This window comes from Peromyscus californicus, unplaced genomic scaffold (assembly GCF_007827085.1).
Source record: "Peromyscus californicus insignis strain IS unplaced genomic scaffold, ASM782708v3 Scaffold_12__1_contigs__length_115047231, whole genome shotgun sequence".
Lineage (NCBI taxonomy): Eukaryota > Metazoa > Chordata > Mammalia > Rodentia > Cricetidae > Peromyscus > Peromyscus californicus.
The window spans coordinates 82848823-82876437 of record NW_026294413.1 but is presented as its reverse complement, the minus strand read 5'-3'; the positions used below and the strand labels follow the sequence as shown (position 1 = coordinate 82876437).

The window sequence follows — 27615 nt, the reverse complement described above, 5'->3', positions numbered from 1 at the left end:
GATAGGAAAACAGATGCAAAAATATCTCCATTTAATTAGGATGAGAAATATAACCAACATACAGAGATGTATATCTATTACATACATATAAATTACTTAAAATTATTATTTGTAGAGATAATCCACTATGTGTGACCAAGAAAATTTTAAAGTCTCACTTTGTCCTTTGCACTCATTCATTGACAAGTATTACAGGGCATGGTTCTTAGGCTGGACATCAAGAGGACGTGGTATTCAGCTTCAAGGTGTAACCTGGTATTGAGGAGCTTCATGTCTACTAGGAAAAGTTAGACATAGACAGAAAAATAGTTAAGGTTTTATATTAGGTTATATGGACTTGAGGGCCCTCTGTGCAAAGGTGAAAAGTGCTTTGAAATACCAAATAAATGGGGGCAGGAATCCCGACACCGAGGAACACATTCAGACAGTCACCTGCTCATTGACTCAATAATTGTAGATAAGTTACAATACTGAGCTAGATATTGGTACTGGGGACACAGTAAGGATGAACCAGATCAAGTCCCACTCCTTAAAGAGTTCTCTTGGGATTACACAATACACAAGCAAAGAAGTAAATAGAGTGGTGACAGCAAATATAAGTGAGTGATGGAAATATGCAGGGTCAAGATGGAGCTGTAGGCACCCCCGTGTGTGTTCATGTCTGTTCACCCTCACAGCTTACACACGGCTTCAGGAAAGTTATCGGAACCTCTGGCCTGAAGTCTGTTCTGAGCAAGTAGAGGCCACCTGCTTAAAAGATGGCATGCTTTCCTTACATTGGGGGAACCTGAAATATGTTCTTTGTGGGACAGAGAAGGACCGGCATTCTAGAACAATTCAGATGTTCAAGGCATGGAGCTGCAGAGCTCTGTTTCAAATAAGAGCTCAGGTGAAGAAAGGGATGGTACTGTCAGGGAGCAATTTGGTTGCCTGTTTTGCAGGTGAGAAATGGTTTGAGCATCTTCTGAGAAGATCATTCTACAGTGGAAAAATCTCAGTGATTTCAACACCTGCTCAGCAGCCATTGTGTTGTGTATTTGTTCAATTCTGTTTTTAAGCCACCTTACTGTGTGCAGGACACTGTTTGGAGTGCTTCACGAGGAAGTTATTTCATCCTCTTAGCTCTTTGAGTTAGGTGCTCATCTTCCTCTCTTCCAACTGAAGAGGGAACTGAGGGGCCGAGAGCTATCTTTTCAAGGTCACCTTGCTGGGAAGTGGCTTGTGACTGGGTCATGTCCTTTGGCCATTATGCTTTGTCCTGATGACAGGAAGAAGGACTCACATTCTGAGCATGGTCACCCTGAACTGGTAGAAAGGAATTCAGGCCTTTTCTCTTTACTTATGGGGCCCGAGAACTGTCAGCCATGAGGAAACATTCTCTGTGGGGTTGCAGGATATGGTAGCCATAGCAACGTGGGCCTGTTGAGCACCTGAAGTATGCTAGAGCAACTGAGTTGTTGTTTGACTTTAACTCAAACACAGTCCTAAAAATGGAAGCAATATAAAATATGTTTCTTGTTTAAAAAACAACTCTGTCATTTGAGTAAGACTACTTTTCATGAAATAGGACAATTATTATGAAGTAGGTAACATGGTTAAAGTGTGGTGGGGTATTGATTTCTAGTATTTCCTTAATTTTTAATATTATTAGTAAAATAAAATATTTTTGGCTTATTGGGTAAAACTCAAAATATTTTGAGAGTGAATATTATCTCTGGAGTTTTTAAAGATTTTATTTTATTTTTAATTACGTGTGTGTGTGCATGTGGGAGTGCCATATGAGTAAGGCGACATGTGAGGCCAGAAGAGGAAGTCAGAGCCCTTGGGTCTAGAGTTACAGGTGGCCATAAACCGCCACATCTGGATGCTGGGAACGCGACTTCAGTTCTCTGCAAAACCAGTGCCTACTTTAACCATGGAGCCATCTCCCCAGGCCCTGCCTCTTGCTTTTTTTTTTTTTTTTTTTTGGTTTCTCGAGACAGGGTTTCTCTGTGTAACTTTGCGCCTTTCCTGGGACTCACTTGGTAGCCCAGGCTGGCCTCGAACTCGCAGAGATCCGCCTGCCTCTGCCTCCCGAGTGCTGGGATTAAAGGCGTGCGCCACCACCGCCCGGCTCCCTGCCTCTTGCTTTTAAGAATGACAATCTAGGGAATTGAAGATGGCTTGAATTCCATTCCTGTTGGAAGTGCATCCTTCTGTCTGTGGGAAATGGATAGCAACAGGAGGAAATCCCCACTGTGTTTTGACAGCATTGAGCCGTCCTCCTATGAACCTGTTCTGCGGGGCCCACTGTGTCCACACTAAGTTCACTCTTGTTTCTGTTCCGAGGACCAGCAGGTGTCGTTGCTTCTTAGGTTTTCTTAGAAGTCCACAAGAGAACTCTTTGGGGACTCTCATGCATTACATGTGATACACTTTTTGCTCAAAACAATGTGGATCTGGCCACACTTCTCAGCTATGCTTGACTTGCATTGCCATTGGCAGGGAGCAACTGTCCATCCTTCCTGATGCCTGAGGATCGATCGTGGTCTGATCAGACCATGTATCTGGTCTCAGAGGTGCCCAGAAGCAAGAGATGACAGAACTGTGCTTGTTTGAGGGATCCTGGCAGAGTTGGGGACCAGCAGCCTGCTCACACAACCCAGGCTGCTGAAATCCAGGTGGCAGGAAATGGCCCACTCATTGCACATTTCTGACTCAGTTCTGGCATTCACTTTGGTCTGAATCTCCCAGGCCCACATTACCGTTGCCATGATGTCAAGGAACAGTGTGGGTATACAGGGAGGTAAGACTTGGCTCCTGATTGAGCTAACTGCTCCCATTGTTCTGAGATCATGCCCTTGAGACATTGAGACCCAGTCCTCTCAGACAGCCCTGTCTCTTGACTGACCCTGTTCCTGTTAAAGCACTCTGAGCTGCTGTGCAAGTGGCCATGCCTTTCACATATATGCAACCACATACTGGAATTACTTGGATGAGTTTCTGCCTCTTCTCTTTCCTCCTCTCCCCTCCTCTCCCCTCCCCTCCCCTCCCCTCCCCTCCCCTCCCCTCCCCTCCCCTCCCCTCCTCTCCCCTCTCCTCTTCTCTCTTCCTCTCCCTGGACTGCCTTCTCTTCTTTTTCCTCCCCTCTTCTTCCTGTTTTTCTTTTTTTGAGATGGATTTCATGTAGCACAGGCTAGCCTTAATCTCACTGTGTAGCTGAGGATGTCCTTGACCTTGTGATCTTCTTGCTTCTACCTTCCAAGTTTTTCTAACCAGGAAAATAACAATGTCTGGTCCCATCCTCAGAGATGATGACCAAATTGTTTGGAGGTGAAAACTGAGTTTTAAAGACCCTTCAGGTCTTCTGCCTAGAGTCTAGTTCATGAAAAAATGATCTCTCTCACAGTATGTTAAAATTATAAGGGAAGGGAGTGAAAAGTACTTGTTGGAAATGAAGATTTCTGAGTTATCAGATTGTTGGAGTTAGAATATTTGAAAATGCACCTTTAAAGATTATTTTTAATCTTTATTTGTTAGCGTGTTCATGTTGAGTGTATGTTGCATGCATGCAGCTACATGCAGAGGCTACAAGAGGGCATCCGATTTCCCTGGAGCTAGAGCACTTAACTCAACCTATGAGCCATCCCTCCAGCCCTGAAAATACACTCTTAGCCAATAGCCTCCTGCTAGTCAGTACACTATAATTTCAACAGCACTGTGTGGAATCATGAACAACTGAGCATGGGACATGTTTCTTATCCCTTTGCTTTTTAGGAAGGCCAGGAAACACAGTAACTATAAAATACAGAAATAGTAATCCCCAGTGGTAAAATGTCAAACCTTAGATGGGAAGATGTTTGGGACACAGTTCTTCCAGAATCCCCTGAAATGATGGTAGGAAGATGACTGCCTATTCTTCAAGCCAGAACTGAGCCAGAAAGAGAGATAAACCTGGGAGCTTGCCAGCCAGCCTCGAATACTCAGTGAACTCTAGGTTAGTGAGAGACCCTGTCTCAAAAACAAACACAAAAACCTAGTGGATGACAAGTGAGCAGCAGCACCCACAACTGATCTCAGCTCCACACAGGCAGACACATGTGCACATACCTCTACACGATACAGACATGTTCATGCAATAAGTAACTAATACAGTAGCCATAAAACAAGTTCTTCAAGCCTTGTTACTTCAAGACTCCCTTTCTGTGTCTTCTCCCACACATTTATGTTTTTGTGCCTCAGTTTCTCTACCTTCAGGATGCAAGTGTCTTTCCTTCACGAAGGCCTTACTTAGTTCAGTCTGGCCAGTGTTTCATAATTTCTCTTCAGTGAGCTTCTCAGCAGCCCTGTCCTGTGGGATGCTCAGACGTTTCTCTGTCTCTCCATGGGCTGCTTAAGGGGCATTACATACACTGTTTTCTGGGTGGAGAATGTTCATCTCCATCTGCCTGACACTTTCCTAGCTTTCTTCTGGAAAAAGTCTTTAGATCCTGCAGTCCACAAAGTTAATGACTTCTCTCCAGTCTCCAGATTTTCACTGGCTACACACATAGCTTTCCTTTCTTCTTTCTTCTTCTCCTCCCTCTTTCTCCTCCTCCTCCTCCTCCTCCTCCTCCTCCTCCTCCTCCTCCTCCTCCTCCTCCTCCTCCTCCTGTAACACACTCTACAGTCCAGGCTGCCCTCAAACTCACAGAGCTCCACCTGCCTCTAGTCTCTGCATCCCAGGAAGGTGGTTGTCATGGTTCTTTGGTTCTTTGCTGTCTATCCAGCCCAGCACCAAGCTGGGTATACAGCCATTATTCAATAAATGTAAGTTCAATGAATAAATAATAGAGTACTAAACTAAAAATGTAATACCTTCCTGGCACTGTCCAGCCCATGTACCTAGAGTCTGACAATGACTTTAAATGTTATTTCAAGGCAAAGAAGGCATCAAGCCTCTTTCTTCCCCATTCATAAGCTTTCCCAGTGTGTTTCTACATGTTTTCCTTCACTACCAAATTGGAGTTCACTGGAAAACCACTCATGGGTGGTACTGGAGGGTGTGATGTCCCCTAATAAAGGATGGATCTTTTAATAGATATTTTAAGGGGATTTGTCTAAAGAGAAAATACCTAAAATTAACCAATTCAAGATGTGCTTGTATCTATGTCAAAAAAAACCAGATGTCTTCAAAGATGTAAACCTTGAACTGACAGCAGCTGCCTAGCCTTAAATTAGGTAGAAATGTAGGTTCTGGGCTTGCCAAGAGCTCCTGAATGGGAGAGCTAGGACATGGCCATTTCCTCTTAGCAGTCCATCCTTCCAGATCAATCTCATGGAGATGTGGGCTTGAGAACCACTGTCTTGGGGCATGCAGCCCAAGGGAGGCTTGGTATGAAAACCTCATCTTGGTGTTTGCTGCCCAGTTGATGGAGATTAAAACTCAAGTGCAGCAGGAAACTCTATATATGTGCGTGTGCGTGTGCGTGTGCGTGTGTACACGCGTGCATATGCAGGCACATGTGTGAATACACATTAGTGTGTGTTTTGGTGTAAGTCCACACATGTACACATGTATGTGTGTTTGTGTGCACAGCTCACATGTCAGAGGTCACAGGACAACCTCAAGTGTATGTCCTCACCTCCCACCTCTTTTGAGCTAAAGTTTCCCTGTTGCTCAGCATTATTAACAAGTTGCCAGAAGCTTCTAAGATTTCCCTGTCTCTGTCTCCCATCTCATAGTAGGTGCACAGGGATTTCAGATGCACTCTACTGCACCAAGTTCTGTGTGGGTTCTAACAAACTCAGCTTCACATACTGGAGTTAAGGACTTTACTCACGAAATCGTCTTTTCATGCTGGGGACTCTTCATACCCATATTCCCTGTCCAGTCAGCCTTAGCTTACTGTGATCATACAACTTGGCAACTTGATGCATTGAATGAAGAACTGTAGGATGGTACCTACGTCTATACAAACGAGATCTTGTACCTAGTGATCTTTAATGGATCAGATAAGGAGGGAAATTCAGCCATCAGGCTGGGGCTGTGCTGAAATATGCAACCAGATTGTGACAATAAAAATGCCTAGCCCCTGAAAAGTGACAGCTTTCCCTACGTGTGGATTTGAAACCTAGAAAAAAAAAACTATGCCTTAAGTCTGACTACATTCTGATTTTTCCCTGACAACTACGCCAGGCCCTTACACCTATAAAATAAAAAATTCTCCCCGCATCTTCTGCCCCCTGCCTTGCTGATGCCTAGCTGTGTGCCTGGTCTGCCTGTCCCAGATGCTGAAGTATGAGGTGGATCTCACTCTCATTCACGTGCCTTTCTACTAAGTAACCTTGGAAGGACAGTGAGTGGTGTTCCCCGGTCTTCTTTTCTTCTGTCTGAAAAAGAGGAGTGTTTCAACTGCCATGTTCACATCTTCCCACCCCAAACACTTGCCCCATACAAGCGGTGTGTGCCGTCTCTTTGGTGTCTGCCTCAGTTAGCCAGAACTCACCTTCCCTGTGTAGTAACCATCATCTGATCCTTGATGGGTGATGTGGATTTGGGACATGGTCTCAGGAAGCAGGGTGGCAGCTGGGATGTGGCTCATTTTTTTTTTTTTTTTTCTGTGACAGTGCAGTGCGGGCTGCACTCAGGCTTCCCTCATTCAGGCCAGACATAATTGTATATGCTGAGCTGTGTGCCTCCGATGCTATCTCCCAATTTCCCAGGCTATGCGAGCTAGAATTTGTGAGCAGCGTGAGGGATGCTATCTCCTGAAGCTTTCTACTTCAGAAAGGGTGGCTTATCTGTCTAAATTCAATAATAAATACAAAAATATCATTTTGAAGGAAGGAGAGATGTCAGAAGTGGATGAACCAGGGAAGCTATCCTCTAGAGATCTGGATTTCTCTCTACTGTGTACTTCCCAAAAGGACTGGCTGGTGTCATTCTCAGCCTAGACAGCACTGGCCAAAGTCAGCCCTTTGCTACGGTCAGCAGGAGGCTTTGAAGAAAAGAAAAATCAGTGGAGGCACTAATGGGCTTAGTATGTGGATGTACACAAAATGACCTGTGGCTAGGTTGAGCCTGGGGCAGGAGGGCATTTTAAAGCCTATTAGATGTTGGCATAAGTGTGAATTAGACAGTTGAATGTTGTTCATCATCTTTGGGCAACTCCCTTGACATTGAGCAGCAATGGTGGCCTCAGTCCCTAGACTACATCAATAATCCTTCTTAAAAGCAAGACCTTGGGTGGCAAAAATCATTCCTGTAGAAGGGGGAGACTTGAGGCTATTTCTAGGAGTGCCTTTAATGTTCAGTTAATCCAGGAAGAGTCTGTGACCACATATTACTGCAAACTGACCTTGAGGCTTAGACTAGGAGGTCAGATGCCCTGCATCTGTTCCATCCTCTTTTGGAGGGATGGTTGTGTGTTTGTGGAGTGCTTAGAGGATTAAGGGCATGGTCTTCTCAAACACACAGGCATATTTGGAAATTTTTAGCTACAGTTATCAAAAGACAAAGGTACTTCTGCATCTACTCAGAACCTTGATCCCCCACAAACTCACCACCAGCTCTGATCCCTGGCAATGGATCAGGAGGTGACTGGGAAGGGAAGCTGGGGACTTAGGTCCTTGTTTGTAGCTATTGGCAGGTAGATTCTGTTTACTAGGTGACAAGATGAAATGTCTAGGGAGGCAAGTGCCACTTGCATCTTGTAAGTTTCTTAGAGGTACCCATTGCATTCAAAAGTAGAGATTCTTAGATTCTCATGGGAGAGTAATTATGTGTGAATTCTTCAATATGAATACATTCCTAGATTCTAGATGCTCAGAAAAGAATTGTAGTCAAAGATGCATATGTGTGTACATGCATGCACACCTGTGTGTGTGTGTATGATTAATCATTTCAGCCACTGGCAAGTTAATAAGTACATATCTCAGAGATATTAGGCACATGTAAACTGTACAGTTATCACCATTATCCATGCACAGAGATCTTTATCTTGTTCAATCTAAACTTCATTCTCATCACTGACTCCCTGCCCCCACCCCACCATTACTTAGTATCTTAATAACATTCCTTAGTAACCACTGTTCAACCTGCTGTCTCTTTGAACTTGGCCACTCAAGGGACTTCTTAGGTGTGGAATCGTGTTCTGTGTTTGTCCGTTTGTGGCTGGCTTCTTTCACTTAGCACAGCAACCCCCAGCAACTGTTGATACTGTGTATTATAGCATGGATTGCCTTCTGTGCTGCTCAGTCTTTGTCGCTTGACACAGACTATAGTCACCCTGAAGGAGAAACTCTCAATGAAGGAATAGCTTCCATCAGATTGGTGGTGGGTATGTTTGTGTGTGTTTGAGGGGGGTGGTATTTTCTTGATTGATGATTGATGGGTATTGGTGAAATTATTAAGGCAACTCCATGTAGTTAAAAGGGAGGTTTATTTTGTGGGGTAACTTACAAATGAAGGGATAGGTAACAGGGTCTGGGAAAGGTGTGTCACAGTCCAGTGGTGTTCTCTGGAGAACTCTGCTCAGTCTACCTCAAGCGTCCATGGTCCAGGAACCAAGAGAGCCGGCACATCTGGATCTCAGGTCTTCAGGGTCCTGTCTCGGCCCCGCCTTGTAGGCGTGACAGTTACTGAAGCCTCAATGGGGGTTGGAACTTTCAGATCAAAGCTGGAATGGCTACCCACTACAGATGGGGGAAGACCTATTGTGGGTGGTGCCACTCCCAGGCAGCCTTGGTTGTATAAGAAAGCAGGCTGAGCAAGCCCTGGGGAATGAGCCAGTAAGCAATATTCCTTCATGGCCTCTGCTTCAGTTCCCTCGTCCAGGTGTCTGCCTTGCCTTCCCTCCGTGGTGGAAGTGTGAGATGAAATAAACCCAGGTTTTTGAGCATCGTGTTTACCACAGAAACAGAAATGAAGTAGGAATCTCCCTTTCTTTAATACTGAAAATCACCCGATGCATGTGTATGTCTCATCTTGTCCGTATATGCATCTGCCTATGAACACTTGGCTGCTTTTATCTTTTGGCCATTGTGAATGAGTTCCTTCTGAACCGGAGTGGCCAAAAAAAATCTATTTGAATCCTTGCTCAATTCCAGCTTTGCCTTTAATAGAATCTAAGAGCTGGCAAGATTTGAGAAGTAGGGCAAAGAAGGCTGTAAATCTAATCCTTGGTGACAGTGAGTGGCAAGTGTTGACCTGGCAGGCTATAGAAGATTTCTCTTCTTATAAACCTAATTAAATGAAAATTCCAGTTGGCCAAACCCCCCCGTTCACTAAAGCCAGGCCATTTCTCACAGAACTCATTAACTAGGACTTGCGAGCTTCATCAGCAGATGGAAGATTTTTTTCCCCATATTTTTTCAATAATTAGATAGAAAAAGTCTTCAAACTTCCAACCTCAAATGGAAGATTTTATGTTGCCTCCCAAGGCATCAGTTTTAATGCTTATTGGTAAAATTAGGCAAAATGCAACCTTTTGCATTTTGTATTAAGAGGAAATGATATAAAACTTGAAAGTCATTCATCTAAGGAAGGACGGGAGTTTTAGGGACATTTGCTAACTCACTTGTTACAATTATTTTTCCTCATTTCAGATTTTTTTCATGTCTTTTTTTCTTTTCAAATTAGTTATAACAAACTGATTCCCCAGAGGAAAATATTATATTGGCAAAGTGGCATGATTATTGGCAACCAAAGCCAGGATATAGGAGCACTCCTGTATGTTTTGGGAACACTAACCTGCAGAAGCTCTCATTTGAACCTGGGATTAGGTCAACCCACATTTGAAAGGGGAAAGGTGTTAAGTAATTAGCTTGTAATTGATGTTCCAGATTCTTCTTTGGGGAACATTTAAAGTGAAAACGAATTCACACTTCCACCTCTGTCTGTATTAGTCATATTTATCATATTTATCTGTGTCCTCCCCCAAAGCCTGTTATTGCGTTTCATTTTGTCTCACCAGCAGCAGATGTATGATTTATAAGAAACTTGTTCTGCATACCTTATGTTAAGAGGGAGTCTGCTTTTCTGGGCCTTCATTTTTATCTGTAGTCATTTGAGGTGACCTGACTTAAAAATAGACAGAGATACATTGCTGTGCACATACTTGATTAGTAAATATTGATACAGAGATCCACCATTTGTGATTAGTAATGTGTCAGTTTATCTCTAAGAACCTGGCAGTATTCATATGTGTGTATATGTTATATGCACCTACATCGGTGTATTCATGTATTACATATACATGATGTGTGTGTTATTTATGTCTTTGTGTCTTGTGTTCACAGATTACTAGTTTTCATCTAAGATTCTCTGTGTCTCCATTTAATGTACTGCGTGCCCACCACGGTGGTTGAATTTGTTTTTTCCTGGATACATAATATCTCTTTCCTCTGTCTCTGGACCTGGCCTGTCTCTTTGTACCTGAGGGACCAGTGAATGTTCTGCCTTCCATGCTTATTTAAAACCTCTTCTCTTGAGGATTCTGTCATCCAACTAAATCTTCTCGCTGTCTGTTTCTTGATGGGTACTTCCCTCCCTCCGGACCCTCTTGCTATTCTGGAATGGCACCTCCCTCTCCTCTGTCTTCTTGACCTCAGCTTCAGTCCTCAGCTTCCCAACTGTGGACATGGTTCTTGGGCATGGACACTCCATCTTTGACCCCCTCCACTAGGGTTGACTTCCTTCCCACTCTCTGGTCCCTGGGTCCTGTGTCACCTGGAGCCACATCTCACTCTAGCCAAGGTTTCACATTCCAGAGTCTCATTCAAGCTCTTCTTTTGTTTTCATGGTGTTTAATCTCCAGATGTGCTCCCCATCCGTTTTCTAAGTACACATCTATTTAATGAGCATTGAGAGACGATGCAGTTGAGTTCTTGTCAAACCATGACATGCACCCTGCCATCAGAGCACTTGCAGTCCAGCGTAGGGGAGACACGCTGATCAAAAGACAGTAAAGAAACACGTCACTGTTGTAGTGCTGACTGCTACAAAGTCTGTACTTACAGGTAACTTCGAACATCCAGCAGGCAGGAAATGATTGTGGAATTGATTTCTGATGGTTAGGTAGCCTGTGAGAAGTGGCACTTCCAGAAGGCTGGAACAGGATGTGCAAAGGCCCTGTGGTAGGAAGGGATAGAGGAAGCAAGTGGCGAATGACAAGAACTGAATGTCCACAGCAATTACAGTCTAGAGAGGGAAGGAGTCTGAGAGCCAGAGGAAGAAATGGGCCAGAGTTTTCAATGCCTCAATTCAGTCAGAGATTTTTTTTTGTTCCATATTAGAGTTATAATCGGAAGCTATTGATGGAGGTCCCTTCTCTGTGTCCTAATATTCCAGATCATTATAGCTTCATAGGATTGCATTTGGGGATTGTTAGATTCCCATAGATGCCTGTAAAATGCCTATAAAATCCTAGTCACTTCGGCTGGGCTATTTTATGTATGTATTTGGGACCGGGGTATAGTTTGGTAGTGGCGTGTGTGCTTAGCATGCTCAAGGCCTGGGGTTCTAGTACCAGCACTAAACACCACTGAGAAAAGCGAATCTTACACCTAAATAAATAATCTTACCTGTGAATAAACCACAGTTGTGCTCCCAACTCTGAGGTACTGTGCATTCTAAGTACGATGACTCCACAAAGGCACTGTTTCACTGTCTGTCTGTCTGCCTGTCTGTCTCTCTCTCTCCTTCTTCCTCCTCCTTCATTCTTCTCTTACACAATACATCCCAGCCACAGCCTCCCCTCCCTCTCCCTCCCTCTCCCTCCCTCTCCCTCCCTCTCCCTCCCTCCCCCTCCCTCCCCCTCCCTCCCCTCCCTCCCCTCCTCTCAGCACCCACACACACTTGCTTTCTTCTTGGACACATTTCTCTTTTCATCTTTCTTTGGAGTTTGGATTTCCACTGAATTAATTTATATCATGTTTGTTTGTACCCATCTGTAACTCAAATGCAGTGTGTCAGACAATCAGGTGGGAAATTTAAGGGACCTTTGACTGTTTAAATGGCCTGGTCAGAATACCTGTCCTCCTATACTCTATAAATCTTTTAAAATTTCTGCTCACAAAAGTGCCTTTTGGGGTACTGATACTATACCCACTTAGGAGAATCACTGAAGATTTAGGAATAGAAAAACATTACTGTACTTGATAGATTTGTAATTAAAACACTCCCGCCCCCTTTTTCCCTTAAAAATAAAACATAGCAACAACAACAACAAAAACCACTGATATTCAGACTGACACTCTGAGGTTAAAGTATACAGAAAATCTCCAGGCTTTTTCAGACTCCCAGAAGCTTAAGAGGAAGAGGTTAGAGCAGACCGTGACTTGTTCTTTATAATGATGGCAGAGCTGAGGGCTGGACCTGGGGAGGACCTGATCTATGACCCATCTATTCCTTTTTCATTATATTTTGCATTAGCTTGGGGAGTTCACGTGCTGCATGAGCCATCGATTTGGGTGCTGAAAACACACACTGTGAATCAGAGCATTCATGGAGTCCATGCATGTGATTTGACAAGAGAAGCCCCCTGGACGCAGACGTGATGGGCATTGTAGTTATCACACTGCATCCTTGTTATGCACAAGGGTTATACAGATGGCATACAAGAGTACTTCCTTTTTGAGATGAAGACTCTTCGTCTACTCACTGTGGTCCATGACGTCCCAAGATCCTCTCTCTGCTAACAAACTTTTCTCCCAGTCCTGGCGTTTTACAGTCTGGGAAATTGACTCCTAGGGAGGTGAAAGGACATGCTAGGTGCTGCCTAGATCCATGCTGCTCAGTGAGACCCCTTCCTGCCACATGCCATCATACTTCATACCTGGAATCTGTCCTCTCTAGCACAGGCCCACCTGGAACATCAGGAATGTTCTTTGTTTGTCTTGCGTTTTTCACCTTCCTTCTCTCTTCCTCTACCATTTATGGGCAGTGGTATGGAAATGGCAGTATCTCTATGCTTGTTCCTCTCAAGGAATCTGTTCATGTGTAGGATATTTCTTAAATTCACGGGACTTCTGATTCATTTCAGCTTCTGGATTCCATGTTCATGCTTGTGGAGGGCAGAGGCCAGCCTGACTTTACTAATTTTTGCCCTCATGTTTCCCTGTTTCTTACTCTGGGTCTTGTGCATCAGAGTTCAAGAAATGTTCGTTGAGGTTATTAAATTCCCTGGGCCCAACATTGCAATTTAGATGTTGGAATACTTCTCCACTCTAAGAAACAAACTGTCCCCAGATTGTTTTGCCTTGAGAAATTACCCATCTATTTTTCTGTACATAGTTAATTTTATTATATATGAATTATAGCTCAATAAAAAAAGGCTATATGCCTTCAGCATTGTATACGGAAAACTGTCCTTTTTCCCAGAAAAGTCCCTGCTGCCAGTAGCCGGATTCGACATTGAACTTGTAGCATCATTAATTAGGGTCATTTGTTCTGCTGTGAGCTGAGGAGAATGTACAAACGCCTGTTTAGGGGAGAATTCATTCCTCCTCCTCTCTGGACTTTGCGGAGCATGCCTAGCAGATTCTCAGAGCCTGCAGGCTTCATACATATGTTCTAATGGGCTAATTGCTAAGGTGACATTTGTAAATTAATCTCTGACTTGAGCTAAGTGGTTTCCCCTAATGGCTTGAATTCGGGAACACCCACTCTTGGCCACAGACTCTTGAGATGAGCCTAATGTAAATGGAGGGGACCAGTTCCCCTTTCTTTGTTTTGAGATTCTCTGTTACCAGGGGGAACAAGGGTACTCCTGCTCTTTGTTTTGTTTTGTACTTGTTTAGTATACTGACACGGGTACCTCAGCATGCCCGTGGAGGTCAGAACTGGCAGGAAATCCCCTTCTCTCTTTCTGCCTTGTGGGTTCCATGGATCAGACTCGGGTTGTCAGATTTAGCAGTAAGTGCCTATGACTGCTGAGATATCCTAAAAGGAGACTCCACCTCTGCTTTTTGAAGGAAAACTCCCCACGGATATGACTCCCCTGAGCCTTAGCTCCAGGTCCATCTCTGAAGGCCCATTATTCTCCTGTGACCATTGAAAGCTTGTGGCTCAGGCTGTTCCTGGAGTTGTCAGAGTCAAAGCCCAGTGCCCTGGTAGGCCAAGAAGAGAGGGAAGTAATAGTGATAATTGGAGAAAAGAGGTGTGTTTGATGTGACCACATGAGGAGGAGGAACAAACAAAGAGATTTAGAGATTTAGAGATACACCATCCCTTCCTCCCCAGTTCATCTTCAAAGTTCTGGTGTGAGGAGTAGGGATAAATAGAAGGTAAGAGGTACCCTAGTCCAGTGTGGTCCTGCCTGTCATTGACCCTTCAGTGTCCGGCTCCAATTTGTCCTGCAAGGAGTTCTGACAGGTTCTCAGAACTGTGTGCATTCTCTTTCCTGAGGCAAGCTCCCAGTCTGGTTGTTACCAAGACCTCAGTCTTTCCCTTCACCCAGCACAAGCTTCCTGGGTAAATGCTAATTCCTTAAGGGTCCATTGTCTTAGTCATCTGAGAACTGAAGTGTGTCTTAGAATCTATCCTACCTAAACAGTTCAAGAGACCCCCAGGCAGTGGGACCGGGACCTGTCTTTGGTGCATGAGCCGGCTCTTTGGGACCTAGAGCCTATGCTGAGACACTTTGCTCAGCCTTGGTGCAGGGAGGAGAGGACTGGACCTGCCTCAACTGAATGTACCAGGCTGGGCTGACTCCTCGGGGGAGACCTTACCTTGGAGGAGGTGGGAATGGGGGGTGGATTTGGGGGGAAGGCTGGGGAGTGGGAGGAGGGAGGACAGGGGAATCCATGGCTGATATGTAAAATTAAATTTTTTATATATATATATATATATATATATATATATATATATATATATATATATATAGAGAGAGAGAGAGAGAGAGAGAGAGAGAGAGAGAGAGAGAGAGAGTTTATCCTACCAGGATGGTTACAATCCTGACAACTGGGATTGAAGTTTTGGGATATCTCTGCAGAGCCTCATCTTTTAACTCAGACTCCTGGTTCAAACTGCCCTAGGGAGGGGCCAGTTTCTTGTGTCCCTGAACAAAGAACTGGACAGAGTCACATAGATAGTAGCAAGCAGAATGAGAGAATTTATTAAGAACCAACCCACTGCCAGGTGGTGGTGTCATACACCTTTAGTCCCAGCACTTGGGAGGCAGAGCCAGGTGGATCTCTGTGAGTTCAAGGCCATCCTGTTCTACAGAGCAAGATCTAGGACAGGCACTAAAACTACACAGAGAAACCCTGTCTCAAAAAACAAAAACAACAACAACAACAAAAAAAAAAACAGAAAAAGAAAAAGTCAGCAAAAACTATAAAAAAAAAGAAGAAGAATCCACTTCAAGGGAGGAAGTGGGTTAGATCAAAGAGAATTCATAACTTAAACAGCCATGCTGTATAGAAGATTTGAGCTTTCATATCGCACAGAACAGGTGCTTGGGATCATTTGCACATTGGCTTTTCTGTATCTGCTCTGTTATGTGTGGTTTTACAAGTAACCTCATGCGTCTAAGGTCTCATTGGCATCTTAAGTCTCCACCCAAGGTTGGGCTGTTTAATATTCAAGTGACCCATGGGTCACTTGCAGATCACTGGCATACCTTACCTTTGCACCTGTTTGTTGGCCTCGCCAAATTTCCTCCCAGCCTTCCCCTTTGCCCATTTGTTCTTTTTGTATGCTAATTTTGCTGTCTTTGCTCTATAGCTTTCTGGCCCTCCCTCTGTGTCCTACCTGCCTGCCTCAACCTCACTGAATTTGCCTTTCCCGTAACTGAGCTCTAGTAACTGGGGAGAATGTGCTATGTTTAGCCATACTGTTTCTCATTTTTATGACATTCCCCAGCCTCCAGGCATCAGAACGATCTTCATGGCCTGCTGGGGTTTCCATCCAGGAAGATGGCTGCCAATCTTTCTTGCATTCATCTCTGTTTGTGTCTAGACTCCTCATGATAAAGAGGCTAGATTTGTGTGTGTGTGTGTGGTTTTCACACACTGTGTGTGTTCCTGGCATTCTTTGGTGCAAACACTAGTTGTGTTTCGTTTCAGGTTTGGAAAACAGATGACTCACATTCCATTGTTCCAATGACACTGATCAAGTTGTTTTCCTTTCCTTTCTTTTTTTTTTTAAATGGATCGGGCACTCTGGAAATGGACTCCGTCTTTGGTATCGTAACTGGAATTTTTTCATGGTGTAAGTCTGGACTCTAGAAGCCCCAAGAAAGCAAGCGTAGCCATCCTTCCCCTGTTAAAGTCACAAGTAATACTGAACAGCAGAGGAAGGAAATTTACTCAATGTGGCCAGGTTGGAAAGAGACGTGGATAAAATGGTCCAGTTGACACCATGTCTGTCTTAGTGATACTGATGTGAGGTTTAGGCTTAGGGGCAAGAGAAGTGCAGTCCTGGTCAAAGGACGGACTTCCTGTCAGTGTTCCATCTTTGTCTCAGCTCCTGTTCTGCAAGATAGACCTACAAAGTGGTCTGATGAGACCCTGATCCATTCAGTCACTGCCTTTGGGACCTATCTGGTTTCAGCAAAATGATTACCTGTGTGTGTTCTAGGACTCAGCTTCATCCTCATGGATAATTGTCCTTTTCTGGGGGACAGTCTGTCTTGACAGCACTAGCTTCTCCTGGAATTTGAGGTGACTCAAGACAAAAGGTTAGGGACAAATAATTTACCTCTGTACATTCAGCCAAAGCATGCACACAAAACGGAAGTGAAAGTGCCAGGCTCTCATCTCGCTTTTCATTTCCCTGCAGATCTAAGCCAGGTGTGAGTGCTTTACACTAAAAGTTGTTTCTAAGGGTGTTTGCAGTTAGTCTGAGAGCAGAGCCTTGAGTACTGTCCAAGGTAGCCAAGGTGGTGAGATGAGTACCACTATACAGGTGATAGATGAGCTATACAGACTCTTCACAGCTAGCAGACCGTGTGTCATGCCAGGCAAAGAGCAAAGGATCTCTTCGATCATACTACTGACCACAGACAGGCCCTTGTATGGGAATGACTGGTCATTTGAAAAGTTATCCTGTGACTTAGGTGCTGGAGAGCACTTCCATTTTGCTGTCTGCCAGGGAGGGTATTGTGATTTATTTAGTGCCATCTTTCCCTATCCCATGGACTTCCATCCTCCTTATCAATGGGGCTATAGAAGCATGCAGAAGGATCTTCAGTGGCTCTGTGCTATCCTGGAGCAATATGAGAATAGCCCTAACTTGCGTAAAGAACTGCTACTTAGAGAACAAAGAGATACTGAGACAAGAACCCATAATGTCCCTACTCTCCTCCCACTCCTCCTCTATCACTTGATTGACAATATGCCTTCAGTAGCTTCAGCCTACATTCTCTGTACCTCCACTGGACAATCGACTACTATTATGCAACCCATAGGACTTGTTGAGCATTCTGGGCTGTGTGTGATGTGTGTGTATGGGCATACACACCACAGCACAGACTTAGACCTTAGAGGAGAGCTTTGTGGAATGGGTTCCCTTCGTCTGCTTTCAGTGGGTTTTCTAGGCTTGCTCTGTGGCAAGTGTCTTTACTCACTGGCCATTTTTTCTCTTAAAAAAATAAAAAAAAGGTGGTTGTTTGTTAGAAAGCTGGAGAGAGTAGGCAAGCCGTGCCTTCTGTTCAGGTGGCTTCGAGAGAGCCAAGTAACAAGTCTATGAGGCTCTCAAGTTCATGGCCATGTTTCTGCATGACCCGAGTCTAGGCTGACAGGATAATCAAGCCTGACACGATAGCAAGACAAGTTAGTAAGTATAAAGTTTACATGCACAGTTCACCTTCCTACTGAGAAGCACTGTTATTTTAGTTTTTGCGTGTAGGCAGGTGATAGTGGCTCCTGGTGGGTGGAATAGTCTGGATTCCTGATCTCCCTGAGAGAAAGCCTTCTGGAAGGACACAGAATCCAAGCCTAGGTCCAATCAGCAGAGTTGCTGTTGGGGGTCATATCCCTCCCATGTTTCTTTTGCTCTTACCCTCTTTGAGAATCCTGCTGTTTGAGTTTTAAGAGGACAGCAGGGTATATTCCAGACTCTTGTCATTGATTGATTTGCTTAAATAAGTGACACATTATTCCCAAGTGGAGGCTGCTGGGACAAATTAGTGTCAGTTACTTTGGCCATCCTGCTTCTGGGAAAACATGCTTTCACAGGAGTGCTGAGACTAACTTCTCACAGAATGAAGTGCCATTTGCAAGGACTTTTGATTTTCCTTTCATAATATATAGCATTTGGTGACATAGGATTGTCTAGTGAGCCCTGATAAAGCTCAGCATTCATACACACATGGAGCTAAAGGGGCAGGGATCTGTGCTCAGTTGCCTGTTTATGAATGAAGAGTTCCCTCCCCTCTGTTAGGACCATGCCCCTTCCCTTTGCCGCTTCCTGAGAATGAGGTCAGGGCCAACATCTAACTGCTTCTGGCTCAGAAATAGCAGCGCAGCTCCAAATTAATCTGATGCTATTTGTTGTTGGATGAAAAGCAGAGGCCTGCTTATGTGTTTGTTTCCTGTATACCTTTGCAAACAGGCTGTGAATGAATGCATGTGATGAGGTAAAACACAGACGGGCCAGCCAAGAGTGACCTCATTGGTAGCTGGTGGTTGCAGATAGGTTGTGGGAGCTGCTGTGCAGGCCATGGGAGCCTTGATTTGAAAAGCAAAGCGGCAGAGAGAAATAGACCCAGCTGTGTAGTACTCTAACCACTTCTTTTCAGAAAGAAATGCTAGCAGTCATTGAGAACACTGTGTGTTCCTTGTATTGTGCCCAGCTATTTTCCACACTGTGTAGCCAGCTGGTTATCATTCTCCTGTGGTTCCACGCGGGCCTCTGCAGTGTTTTAAATGAGTATTACATGCACATTGCATTATCAAACACATTAGCATATACAGAAAAACACAGGTCCATGTGATTCCCTCTTACACACACTCACACAGACACACACAGACACACACACACACACACACACACACACAGAGAGAGAGAGAGAGAGAGAGAGAGAGAGAGAGAGAGAGAGAGAGAGAGAGAGAGAGATGCACCACAGCCTGGTCATGCCTAGTCTTTGCAGAAATTGGAGTTAGCTTCTGTCCATCATCTCATGCCAGCCAGCTTTTTGCATGTGGATCTTGGGGAGACTGCCATTTCTAAGGATCTTTCCTGCAGTCTCTTTAGGATTTGAGTATATCTAAAGGGCAGGGTTTGAGCATCAGGCAGGCATTATGTGTGGTGCTGATGTTTCATTTCTGATCTCAGCCTTAATTGTTGGCTATTAGCATCTGTTTTACCGGGGCCATCTTGCATTTGCAGTAATTGTCTCCTCTGTGGAAGATGAAATAAACACATTGGAACATTGAGTGAAGGACAGAGTGTCAGTAGCAGCTGAATCTGCTTCATGTCCATTCAGCGGACTTTTATGTGGCAGGTGCATGTTGAAGGAGATGCCAAAGCTGTCTTTTATATTCATGGTGATTGATTTTGAGTGAGTGCAAAACAGCCTAGAAATTATCATATAACTAACTGGTCAGATATATGACCTAATTGGCTTTTGTGCACTTAAATGGTTTCCCTAAATACTTGAGAAATCTTATAAGCACATACAGAATTGAGAAAGTTTATATCTACATAGAAGTATGTATTTGTATACACATAACTACTTATCTACACACACACTCAAAGGGACATCTGTAGTAGCAACTGTGTGCTTTTCAAATGGATATTTCTTATATAGAGACAGAAAGCAGATTAGTGACTGTCTGGGACTAGAGGATAGAACAGGGATTATTAATTTCATAAGCAAGAAAGATCTTATTGAGATGATAAAAAAAAATGTTCTGAAACTGGATCACAATGGTGTCACATAGGTTGGTAAATTTCCCAAAAGTCATTAAGGAATTATATGCTCAAAATGGATGTATTTTATAGCTCAACAAAGCTGTTAGAAATGATCATTCCCTTTAAGTTCTACGGTAGATAAAGGATAAAAGACTTTGTTCTCCCAAGTCTTTATACTTGCTCGTTCCCCTTGAAGTTTATTGACTTCAATTGTAGAGAAGCTGGTCCTTGAGGTGATAGGGCCAGATTAAAAAAGAAATCCAAGGACGTGACATGGAAAAGTCTGCCCTGACCCCTATTGGCAAGGAGCAAGGTTGCTCCCTCTGCTGGGTGAAGAGCTGTCATCTGGGTTGTCACAAGGCAGTGAGCACATGGAAGCAGGTCCCTGGAGGTAGAAGGCCCTGTGCATCATTCAGTTGTGGCTGCCAATCAGAAACGTAAACATTCTGGTCTCAGCCCTTAAGTAATGGGATGTTTATCTTCTTTTGCAGGTTGTGTTAGTCTTCGCTCTCAGCATTGGTGCCCTTGTAATATACTTCATAGACTCGTCAAAGTGAGTATGCATATGTGTGGTCTTGCCCGTTTTTCTAGGGCACTCGTGACCCCTTACATTGATGTACTTACTCAACACTAGCCTTTGCAAGAGTCTCCTGAGTGCTGAAGACTTGGAGGAAGGCAAGGCTGCTCTGTGCTGCATTTCCGAATGGGGAAACAGTTCTCTCAGAAGGAAGGCTGTGTTGGTTCTCTTGGTATGGGAGGGAGAGGCACTTGGGGGACCAAGCCTTGTTGGGCATTTATTTGTAAGGAGCTGTTTCCTGATGGAGTATTTGTACTGAAGATGCCAAGAAGTTAAGAAGGTTGTAACGGGAATGTGCATCCTCTGGGAGGGGTGACAGAGTCCAAGAGATGAGTTTGAGCCATTCTGGCCACAGTCATCAGATCTTTTTATCATCCAGGGTTAGGTCATATTGGAGGACAGACTAGAAAACTCCATTCTAGAATTTCACCTGCCAACAGACTATGTAGCTGAAGCAATGGTCACTGTGTTTCTTCACTTATAGAAGTAAGGAAATGGGACAAGACTGTCCATGAGGACTCCCAGATGTAGAGGCCTATGGCTGTCTGAGAACTTGTGGAGAGCAGTGCTCATGCAGACCCTTTGACTGGCAGTTCAGTGGTCTGGTAGTCCAGGGTAAGCATGGTTCACAGATGGTGAAGACCTGCTGGGAAGCTGAAGGACCAGTTACCATGGCTACCCTTAAATGCTGTGGGTACCACTACTGGTTGTATCACTCGTTCCAGCTATCCTACGGCAATCTCAAAGATGACAGCATCTGAAGCACACAGATCTGGGGATGGATTTGCTTTTCTGTTGGGACACAAACTTGACAGCTCTAGGCAAGGAAAAGAGCTCTGAGCTCACCGTCCTCATTGTCTACTTTGAGAGAGGTTTGCATTCCTCTAATACTAATCCTGGGTGAATCCTACACTTTGATCCTAGGATACCTGCCTTGTATTTCTCTTGGCTCAGACTCAGCTATGCCTCAATTCTGAGCTTAATGCTCTTTTTCCTATGGTATGGTGGCAATTTCATGCACACCTAAATTCTGAGTTTCCTAGACCTATCTGGTCACCAGCCAGGGGATTTTGTGTATTTGGCTCCGGAGGCCAAACTGTCACATCAAGGAAAATAAAAGAAATGTGTCTACTCATCCATGTCTGGAATCTGCCAAGCATGAGGCCTTTAGAAGTCAGTCAGCCCACCTCAGACACAAGGCTTTGCCCTCACCCATCTTGAGCCATGAGTCCTTTAGACATCTTCAGGGGACAAGATTGTGCATGTTCTCTTCATCTAAAATCCCCAGTCAAGAAAAAGAAGAGTATAATTCAGTCTGGAAGACTCCAGTTGTCTTGTGTGTGAAGGTAAGGCCTCTTTTTGTATTTACTCAGACATTCTGGACCACATTTGAAGTGAACTGGAACTCTCAAGCCATTGGTCATCTCTCTCCAATCTCTCTCCAGGGGTCCTGGGGTACATACCCTACCAACGCCTGAGCTGGGGCTTAGGAAAGAGGTTCGGATATGTAATCTGTGTGCCCCAGAGAGAGCACACACTTACGTGAAGGTGAGTGTAGCTATCTGCTGAAAGGATAGATGCCTCGGCCGTGCCCCCCTTTACTTTGTCTCCCTTTCTGCCCCTTTGTATGTTATGGAAATAAAATGTTGCTGGTAGATGGATTTGGATGGTGTCTTTTTTTTAATCGTGACTAACAGGAGGCAATCTTAGGCTTTATAGAGTCTGGTCTTCCTTGGCAGAGGATGGCAAAGCATGCTGTTCTCCTAAGTTGATACTCTTCACTGGCACCTCACCAGCCTCCAGTCCTTTGGGGTTTGTCCTGACTCTGCTGAGCCTTGCTGAAGCTGATTCTGTGTCCTTTAGGGTCATGCAGGAGTCTGTACCAAGGCTGACCTTCAGTTCAAATTCACTTTTCCCAGCAAAAATGCCAGTAATCTTAGATATGAGACTGTCTTCATTCTCCATGGAGGCTGGCCAAGACTTAGCATGGCGTCAGCCTTTCCTCCTTCCTAAACTAAGCAAACTGTGTGGTTTGTTAATACAGACTTTGTTTAGCAGAATACCTGTTGCTACACATGTAATTCTACTTTTCAGCTCTACCTCTTCATCTGGCTCTGAGACCATAGCCTAAGACTCCAACTTTTAGAGAAGCCAATAAGCAGCCTACACAGAGAATGCATCTTTTCAAGGAGATCCATCAGGCATGATCAGTTTAAGGAGACAAATTAAAGGGAAATCTATAGTGTTACCTTTGTGATAAGTTTAGAGACATGGTTCTCAATCTGTGGGTCATGACCCCTTTGGGATCAAATAACCCACTCACAAGGGTCACCTAAGACTATCTGCATATTAGATATTTACATTATGATTCATAGCAGTGGCAAAATTAGTTATGGGTTAGCAATGAAAACTTTATGGTTGCAGTCACCACACCATGAGGAACTATATTAAAAGGGTTGCAGCATTAGGAAGGTTGAGAACCACTGGTCTAGAGGGTCATAGAACACCAAGCGCAATCCATTAATCAAATTGTAATCAAGCTTAGTGAATGAGATGAGAGGAAACTCTGTCGACATATAAACTACAAATGGAGTGAACAAGGGAAAGAAGAAGGCAGATTCTTGAAGTCTATCTTCTTCATTCTAAACAACTACTGACTTAATAAAAATGACTTGGCTGACCATCTTGGAAAGAAGTTTAAATTTCTCTGAAAAATTATACCAAGACATTGCCCTGGGGAAAAAAAATACCTGGTATTCTTGAGGTGAATTTGTATTAGTGTTAGCCCTCTGCAAATAAATAAATCAAGAGTCATGCTCTCTGGACTGCGGTGGTTGCAAAACTGATTCTCTCATTATACTTAGCTATAGCTGTCTTCACCCACTTGGTAGATTGGAAATCTCCCAGTTACAGAAAATTAAGGTGCAAAACTTTTCACACCTGGCCCTTTGAAAAGTGCAGAGAGGGATTGTGGAGATGACCCAGTGGGTAAGAGCATCTCCCAAGCAAGCATGAAAACCTGAGCTCACGTCACCAAAACATTTCTGAAAAGCCGGGCATGGTCCTGTGTGCCTGTAACTCTAGAGCACTAGGGGGTGGAGACAGGAGGATCACGGGGGCTTGCTCCCCCACCATCTTAGCCCTGGACTTGGTGAGAGACCCTGCTTTACAGGAATAAGTCGGAGCGTGACAAAGCAGGACACCTGACTCTCTCTTCTCATCTCTGCTTGCATGTGTGCCACATGTGCATATTGCCACACACGTGGAAAACATTTAAAAGATTTAAAAAGAAAACTTCAAAGGATGCAGATGAGCATATGAAACAGGTCCCAGGGATGGACATGGCCAGCCGTTTTTAGAGGGGCTGAGCTAGACTGTGCATGTGGGCAAGCAGAGCAGATGCATATTCTGCCTCAACAAGTCAGCAGAAAGGCAACTCAGTTACGGTTAACACTGTAATTGGCGGGTGCAATTGTAATGGTAATTGGCTATCTTCCTCACCTTTCAAAATTCACTTGATTGTAGTATTTCCACACATCTTCACTCAAATTTCAGTCCTTAGTCCAAGACAGATGGATCTCCGAGTGGGTCTTTTTCAGTGATGTGTTTGAGAATTCCTCCTTTGGATCTTTATTTCCCTCATTTGATCTCTACAGGAAGTGTCATTTAGATCATTTGCAGTGATCACTGTCTAGCTAAGAAATATTGTCCTGAAGCCAACAGATGAAGAGAATCACATTAAAAATGGGTTCAGATGGTGCTCCATCATCCCAATGGAAGACACTGGAAATATTCAAACAAAGAGGGTGTTATAGCAAGACTTGGTTAGGATGGATGGAATATCCATGCCTTCATGAGACCTGCAATCCCATCCTTGCAAGGTCCATGTTCTCCAAATTCCCCACCTCCTAACTCTAACCTCGCCCTAGTGACTCTGCATGTACCCTTTCTCCTATGCACCCTGATTTCTATAAAGTAAAGACTTTTAAAGATGTATACTCAGGGACCAGAGAAATGTCTTGGCTGGCAAAAGGCATCTGCTACATAAGCCTGACAACTGGAATTTAATCCCTGGACCCCACATTAAAAAGGTGGATGTGATGATGTGGTTCTGTAAAACTAGAACTCTTGTGGTGAGATGAGGGGTAGAGACAAAGAGAATCTTCTAGAAGTACATGGGCCGATTGGCCCAGAGTATACAGCACAGCACCAGACAGGAGAAACTCAGCCTCAACATAATGGAAGGTGAGAACATGTTCCTGAGAGTTTTCTTCTGACCCCCACACTTCTACTGTGGCACATATATGTCCGTACTTACACACACATCATACAAAAACATATATGCATACACACACATCTGCACACACTAAATAATTTTTTAAATTGTACAGCTAAGTCAGATGTGTCCCTCACTGACCTATGAGTGTTAATGTCACTGTTGCTTGTCCACCCCTCTCCTTGTCACCAGACAGGGATGGGGAGACCTCATAATGTCATCCTGAGGGGAAGGAGCCATGGAGGGCAGAAGGCAGCAGTCTCTACTGCTTCCATGGTTTTAAGAGAAAGTTGGAAGAAACAGCAGCTCTCAAAGCTCTGTGTGCATTTGCATTTTTCCAGTGGCATTCTGGGAAAGGATGACTCACATGTGGGGAGATAGTTATTCCTTTGATTCATGCTTAAATGCTGCTCCTTCTTATGCTTCAGTTGTGTGGATTATGAATATTTAATGCTGCACATACTGGAAAGGAAGGTCAGGTCCTGCTCACTGGCGACTTCAAAGCAGCCTCAGTTCTGAAAGGCATACCACCTGCTGTTAGCAGAGTGAAGCGGAAAGGTTATGCATTGTTAAAATCTTCCTTAATGACTGGAGCCGCACCAAAATGGCCAGTGCACAGTTGGGGACGCCTGCTAGCTTTGCCAGCTTTTGCTCTTGGCTTCTGGTTTAAGCCCTGCTATTTGAGTGAGGTGGACATGAGGAGGGGAGGACCACAGCACGGGGTTTGTAGCACATCCTATCCAAGTGCTCCATTGCCAGAGAATGGCCTCTTCTCGGTCTTCGTTAATTTCACTTATTTGTTCACTTTATATTCATTCACTAAGTCATTCGTTCACTCACTTTCACAGCTTCAGTGTGAAAGCTTTAAATACTTTCCAGGTAGTGACAGTGCTTATGGTTAGGTATGGTTACAGATAATTATATGTAAATTCGCAATACAAACCTACCAGAGTGTTTCCACAGTCTCTGGAAACACAACAGACACTGTTGTTCTAATGCAGATACTTCAGCCCAACCTGTTAGTTATTTTACAGTTTTACCTGCCACTGTCCTTCATAGATATCTTGATCTCTTCTCTGTCATCTGATGAATTTCCTTTCTAAAGGGAAGAATCAGGGGGTTGGGAGACAGCTCAGTCAGTAAAATGCTTGCCACAGAAGCGTGAGGTCCTGAGTTCAGATCGCCAGCACCAATCTAAAACTGAGTGAGGTTCCATGTGTCTGTAGACTCAGCGCTAAGGGGTAAGTGAGATAGTGGGTCCCTCGCTCCCCCAGCCATATTTGTGAGTACCAGGTTTAATGACTAATTCTATCTCACAAAGTAAGGAAAGCAACCGAGGAACATACCTTATTTCAACCTATGGTCTCCGCATTCATGCCACACGTGTGCATGCACACACATCTGCATGCATACACCCACCCAGACATATGCATGTTAAACACACACATACACACACACACACACACACACACACACACACACACACACACAAATTCGAAAAATAACAAAAGACTGGAGAGAATTTGGACCCTCATGGTTGTACTATGTGTGAATTAGAGTGCTAAGCACATCACAGATAATTTCTATGACTTATTCTAACACCCTAGGTGGAGTTTTAGCATTCTCACTTTACTGATTAGAAATCTAGAACTCCAAAACTTGCTTCAAGCCACATAGCTAACAAGTAGTGGGGCCAAGATCTCCTTCTAAAGCCCCACCAACTCCCTCCACCCTACTGTCGCTGGCAAGTGTCAAGGAGTGAATGTCCAGATTGGAGTTAGAGAAACAGCGTGGTGGAGATGTTGCAAGGATGGGAGCTGCTTCATCTTGCTTGGCCCAGTCCTCTGCCTTCTTCCTTTTGCCTTCCATATCCCCATTCTCATCCTGAGAGCCAAGTCTACAGTAGATCGTGCTTGGGAGGAGAACCCTGTCACCAGCCATCCCTCTATAGCTGCTATGGTCACAGGAAAGATGATGGTTGTTTCTCAAGGTTCCTCATACCCAGAGAAATCCTTCCAAGGAAGGGTTCTCACTCCCTCATACACCTATATTGCTGTGCATATTCTTTGGTACTCTGGTTGAGTACATCCTTTCATCCTTTGCAGAGTTACGGGGTTTACTCTTTTACAGTTTTGCATTGTGTTGCATGAGATTCACACATATAGAAAGTTAGTAGTATTAAACGAGTAGAGTGTAGAAAGAGTTGGCCCCCCGAAAGTTTTGTAGGGAGGTCTTAAGATGGTATAAAATAGCCTTCTTCCTTCATTACTTTTGTTCGAAATCATCATGCACAGGTGTTGACTTGGTGCCTCCAGTGTGCCCAACCTCTTGACCAACTGCTTGGCAGGAAGGAATGTGGGGATGGCCTAGGCCATGAGTTTCCTTGTTAAATGCAAGACTGATCAATAGTAGCTTTCTCTCTCACCATTATGTAGCCTTTCAACATGACCAGCTGGGTAGCTAGAGCAGAAGGAGGAAGTGCCTGGGCATATCTTAATTTTTCCTTTCTTGAATGGATCAGAGTCATTCTAGGTAGTGTTCTGGATAATTAGCTCCTGCATTCCACCTTCTTGCTCTATTTGAGAAGGCACAGCATGCACTTAACCTTTGTTGAAGAAGTCAACACAAATCACCATGCATGCAAAGCATCTCTTTCTTCTCCTCTTTTTAAAAATACTCCCTCCCCCCACAATTTTCACCATCCCTCAGTGACATTTTTATTGCCAGGCTTTGGTTTGGAAAATTATGGGTAGGGAAAGTTCAAGGGCAGGGTGTTCAGAACAGCGTTGCACATCTGTGAGGGGGAACACAACAGGAGAGCCAGCAGCTGTTGAAAGAATAGAGTGTCAGATGGTGGAGGAGCTGAGGCTCTGAGAGATGAGGAAGAGGGGCTGCCTTCAGGGTAGATGCCTTAAATAGCTCCCAATGAGAGTCTTCCTTCCC

The 27615-nt window shown here is 44.2% G+C and overlaps 1 protein-coding gene across 26 annotated transcripts in view; it reads left to right on the top strand.

Moving 5' to 3' along the window:
* Positions 1-27615, top strand: part of Kcnma1 (potassium calcium-activated channel subfamily M alpha 1) — a 710017-nt gene that overhangs the window by 341112 nt on the left and 341290 nt on the right. For all 26 annotated transcript variants that reach the window (XM_052733616.1, XM_052733594.1, XM_052733593.1 and 23 more), the window contains exon 3: positions 20311-20372. In XM_052733616.1, the coding sequence (XP_052589576.1) occupies positions 20311-20372 (62 nt within the window). The remainder of the gene's footprint in view (positions 1-20310; positions 20373-27615) is intronic.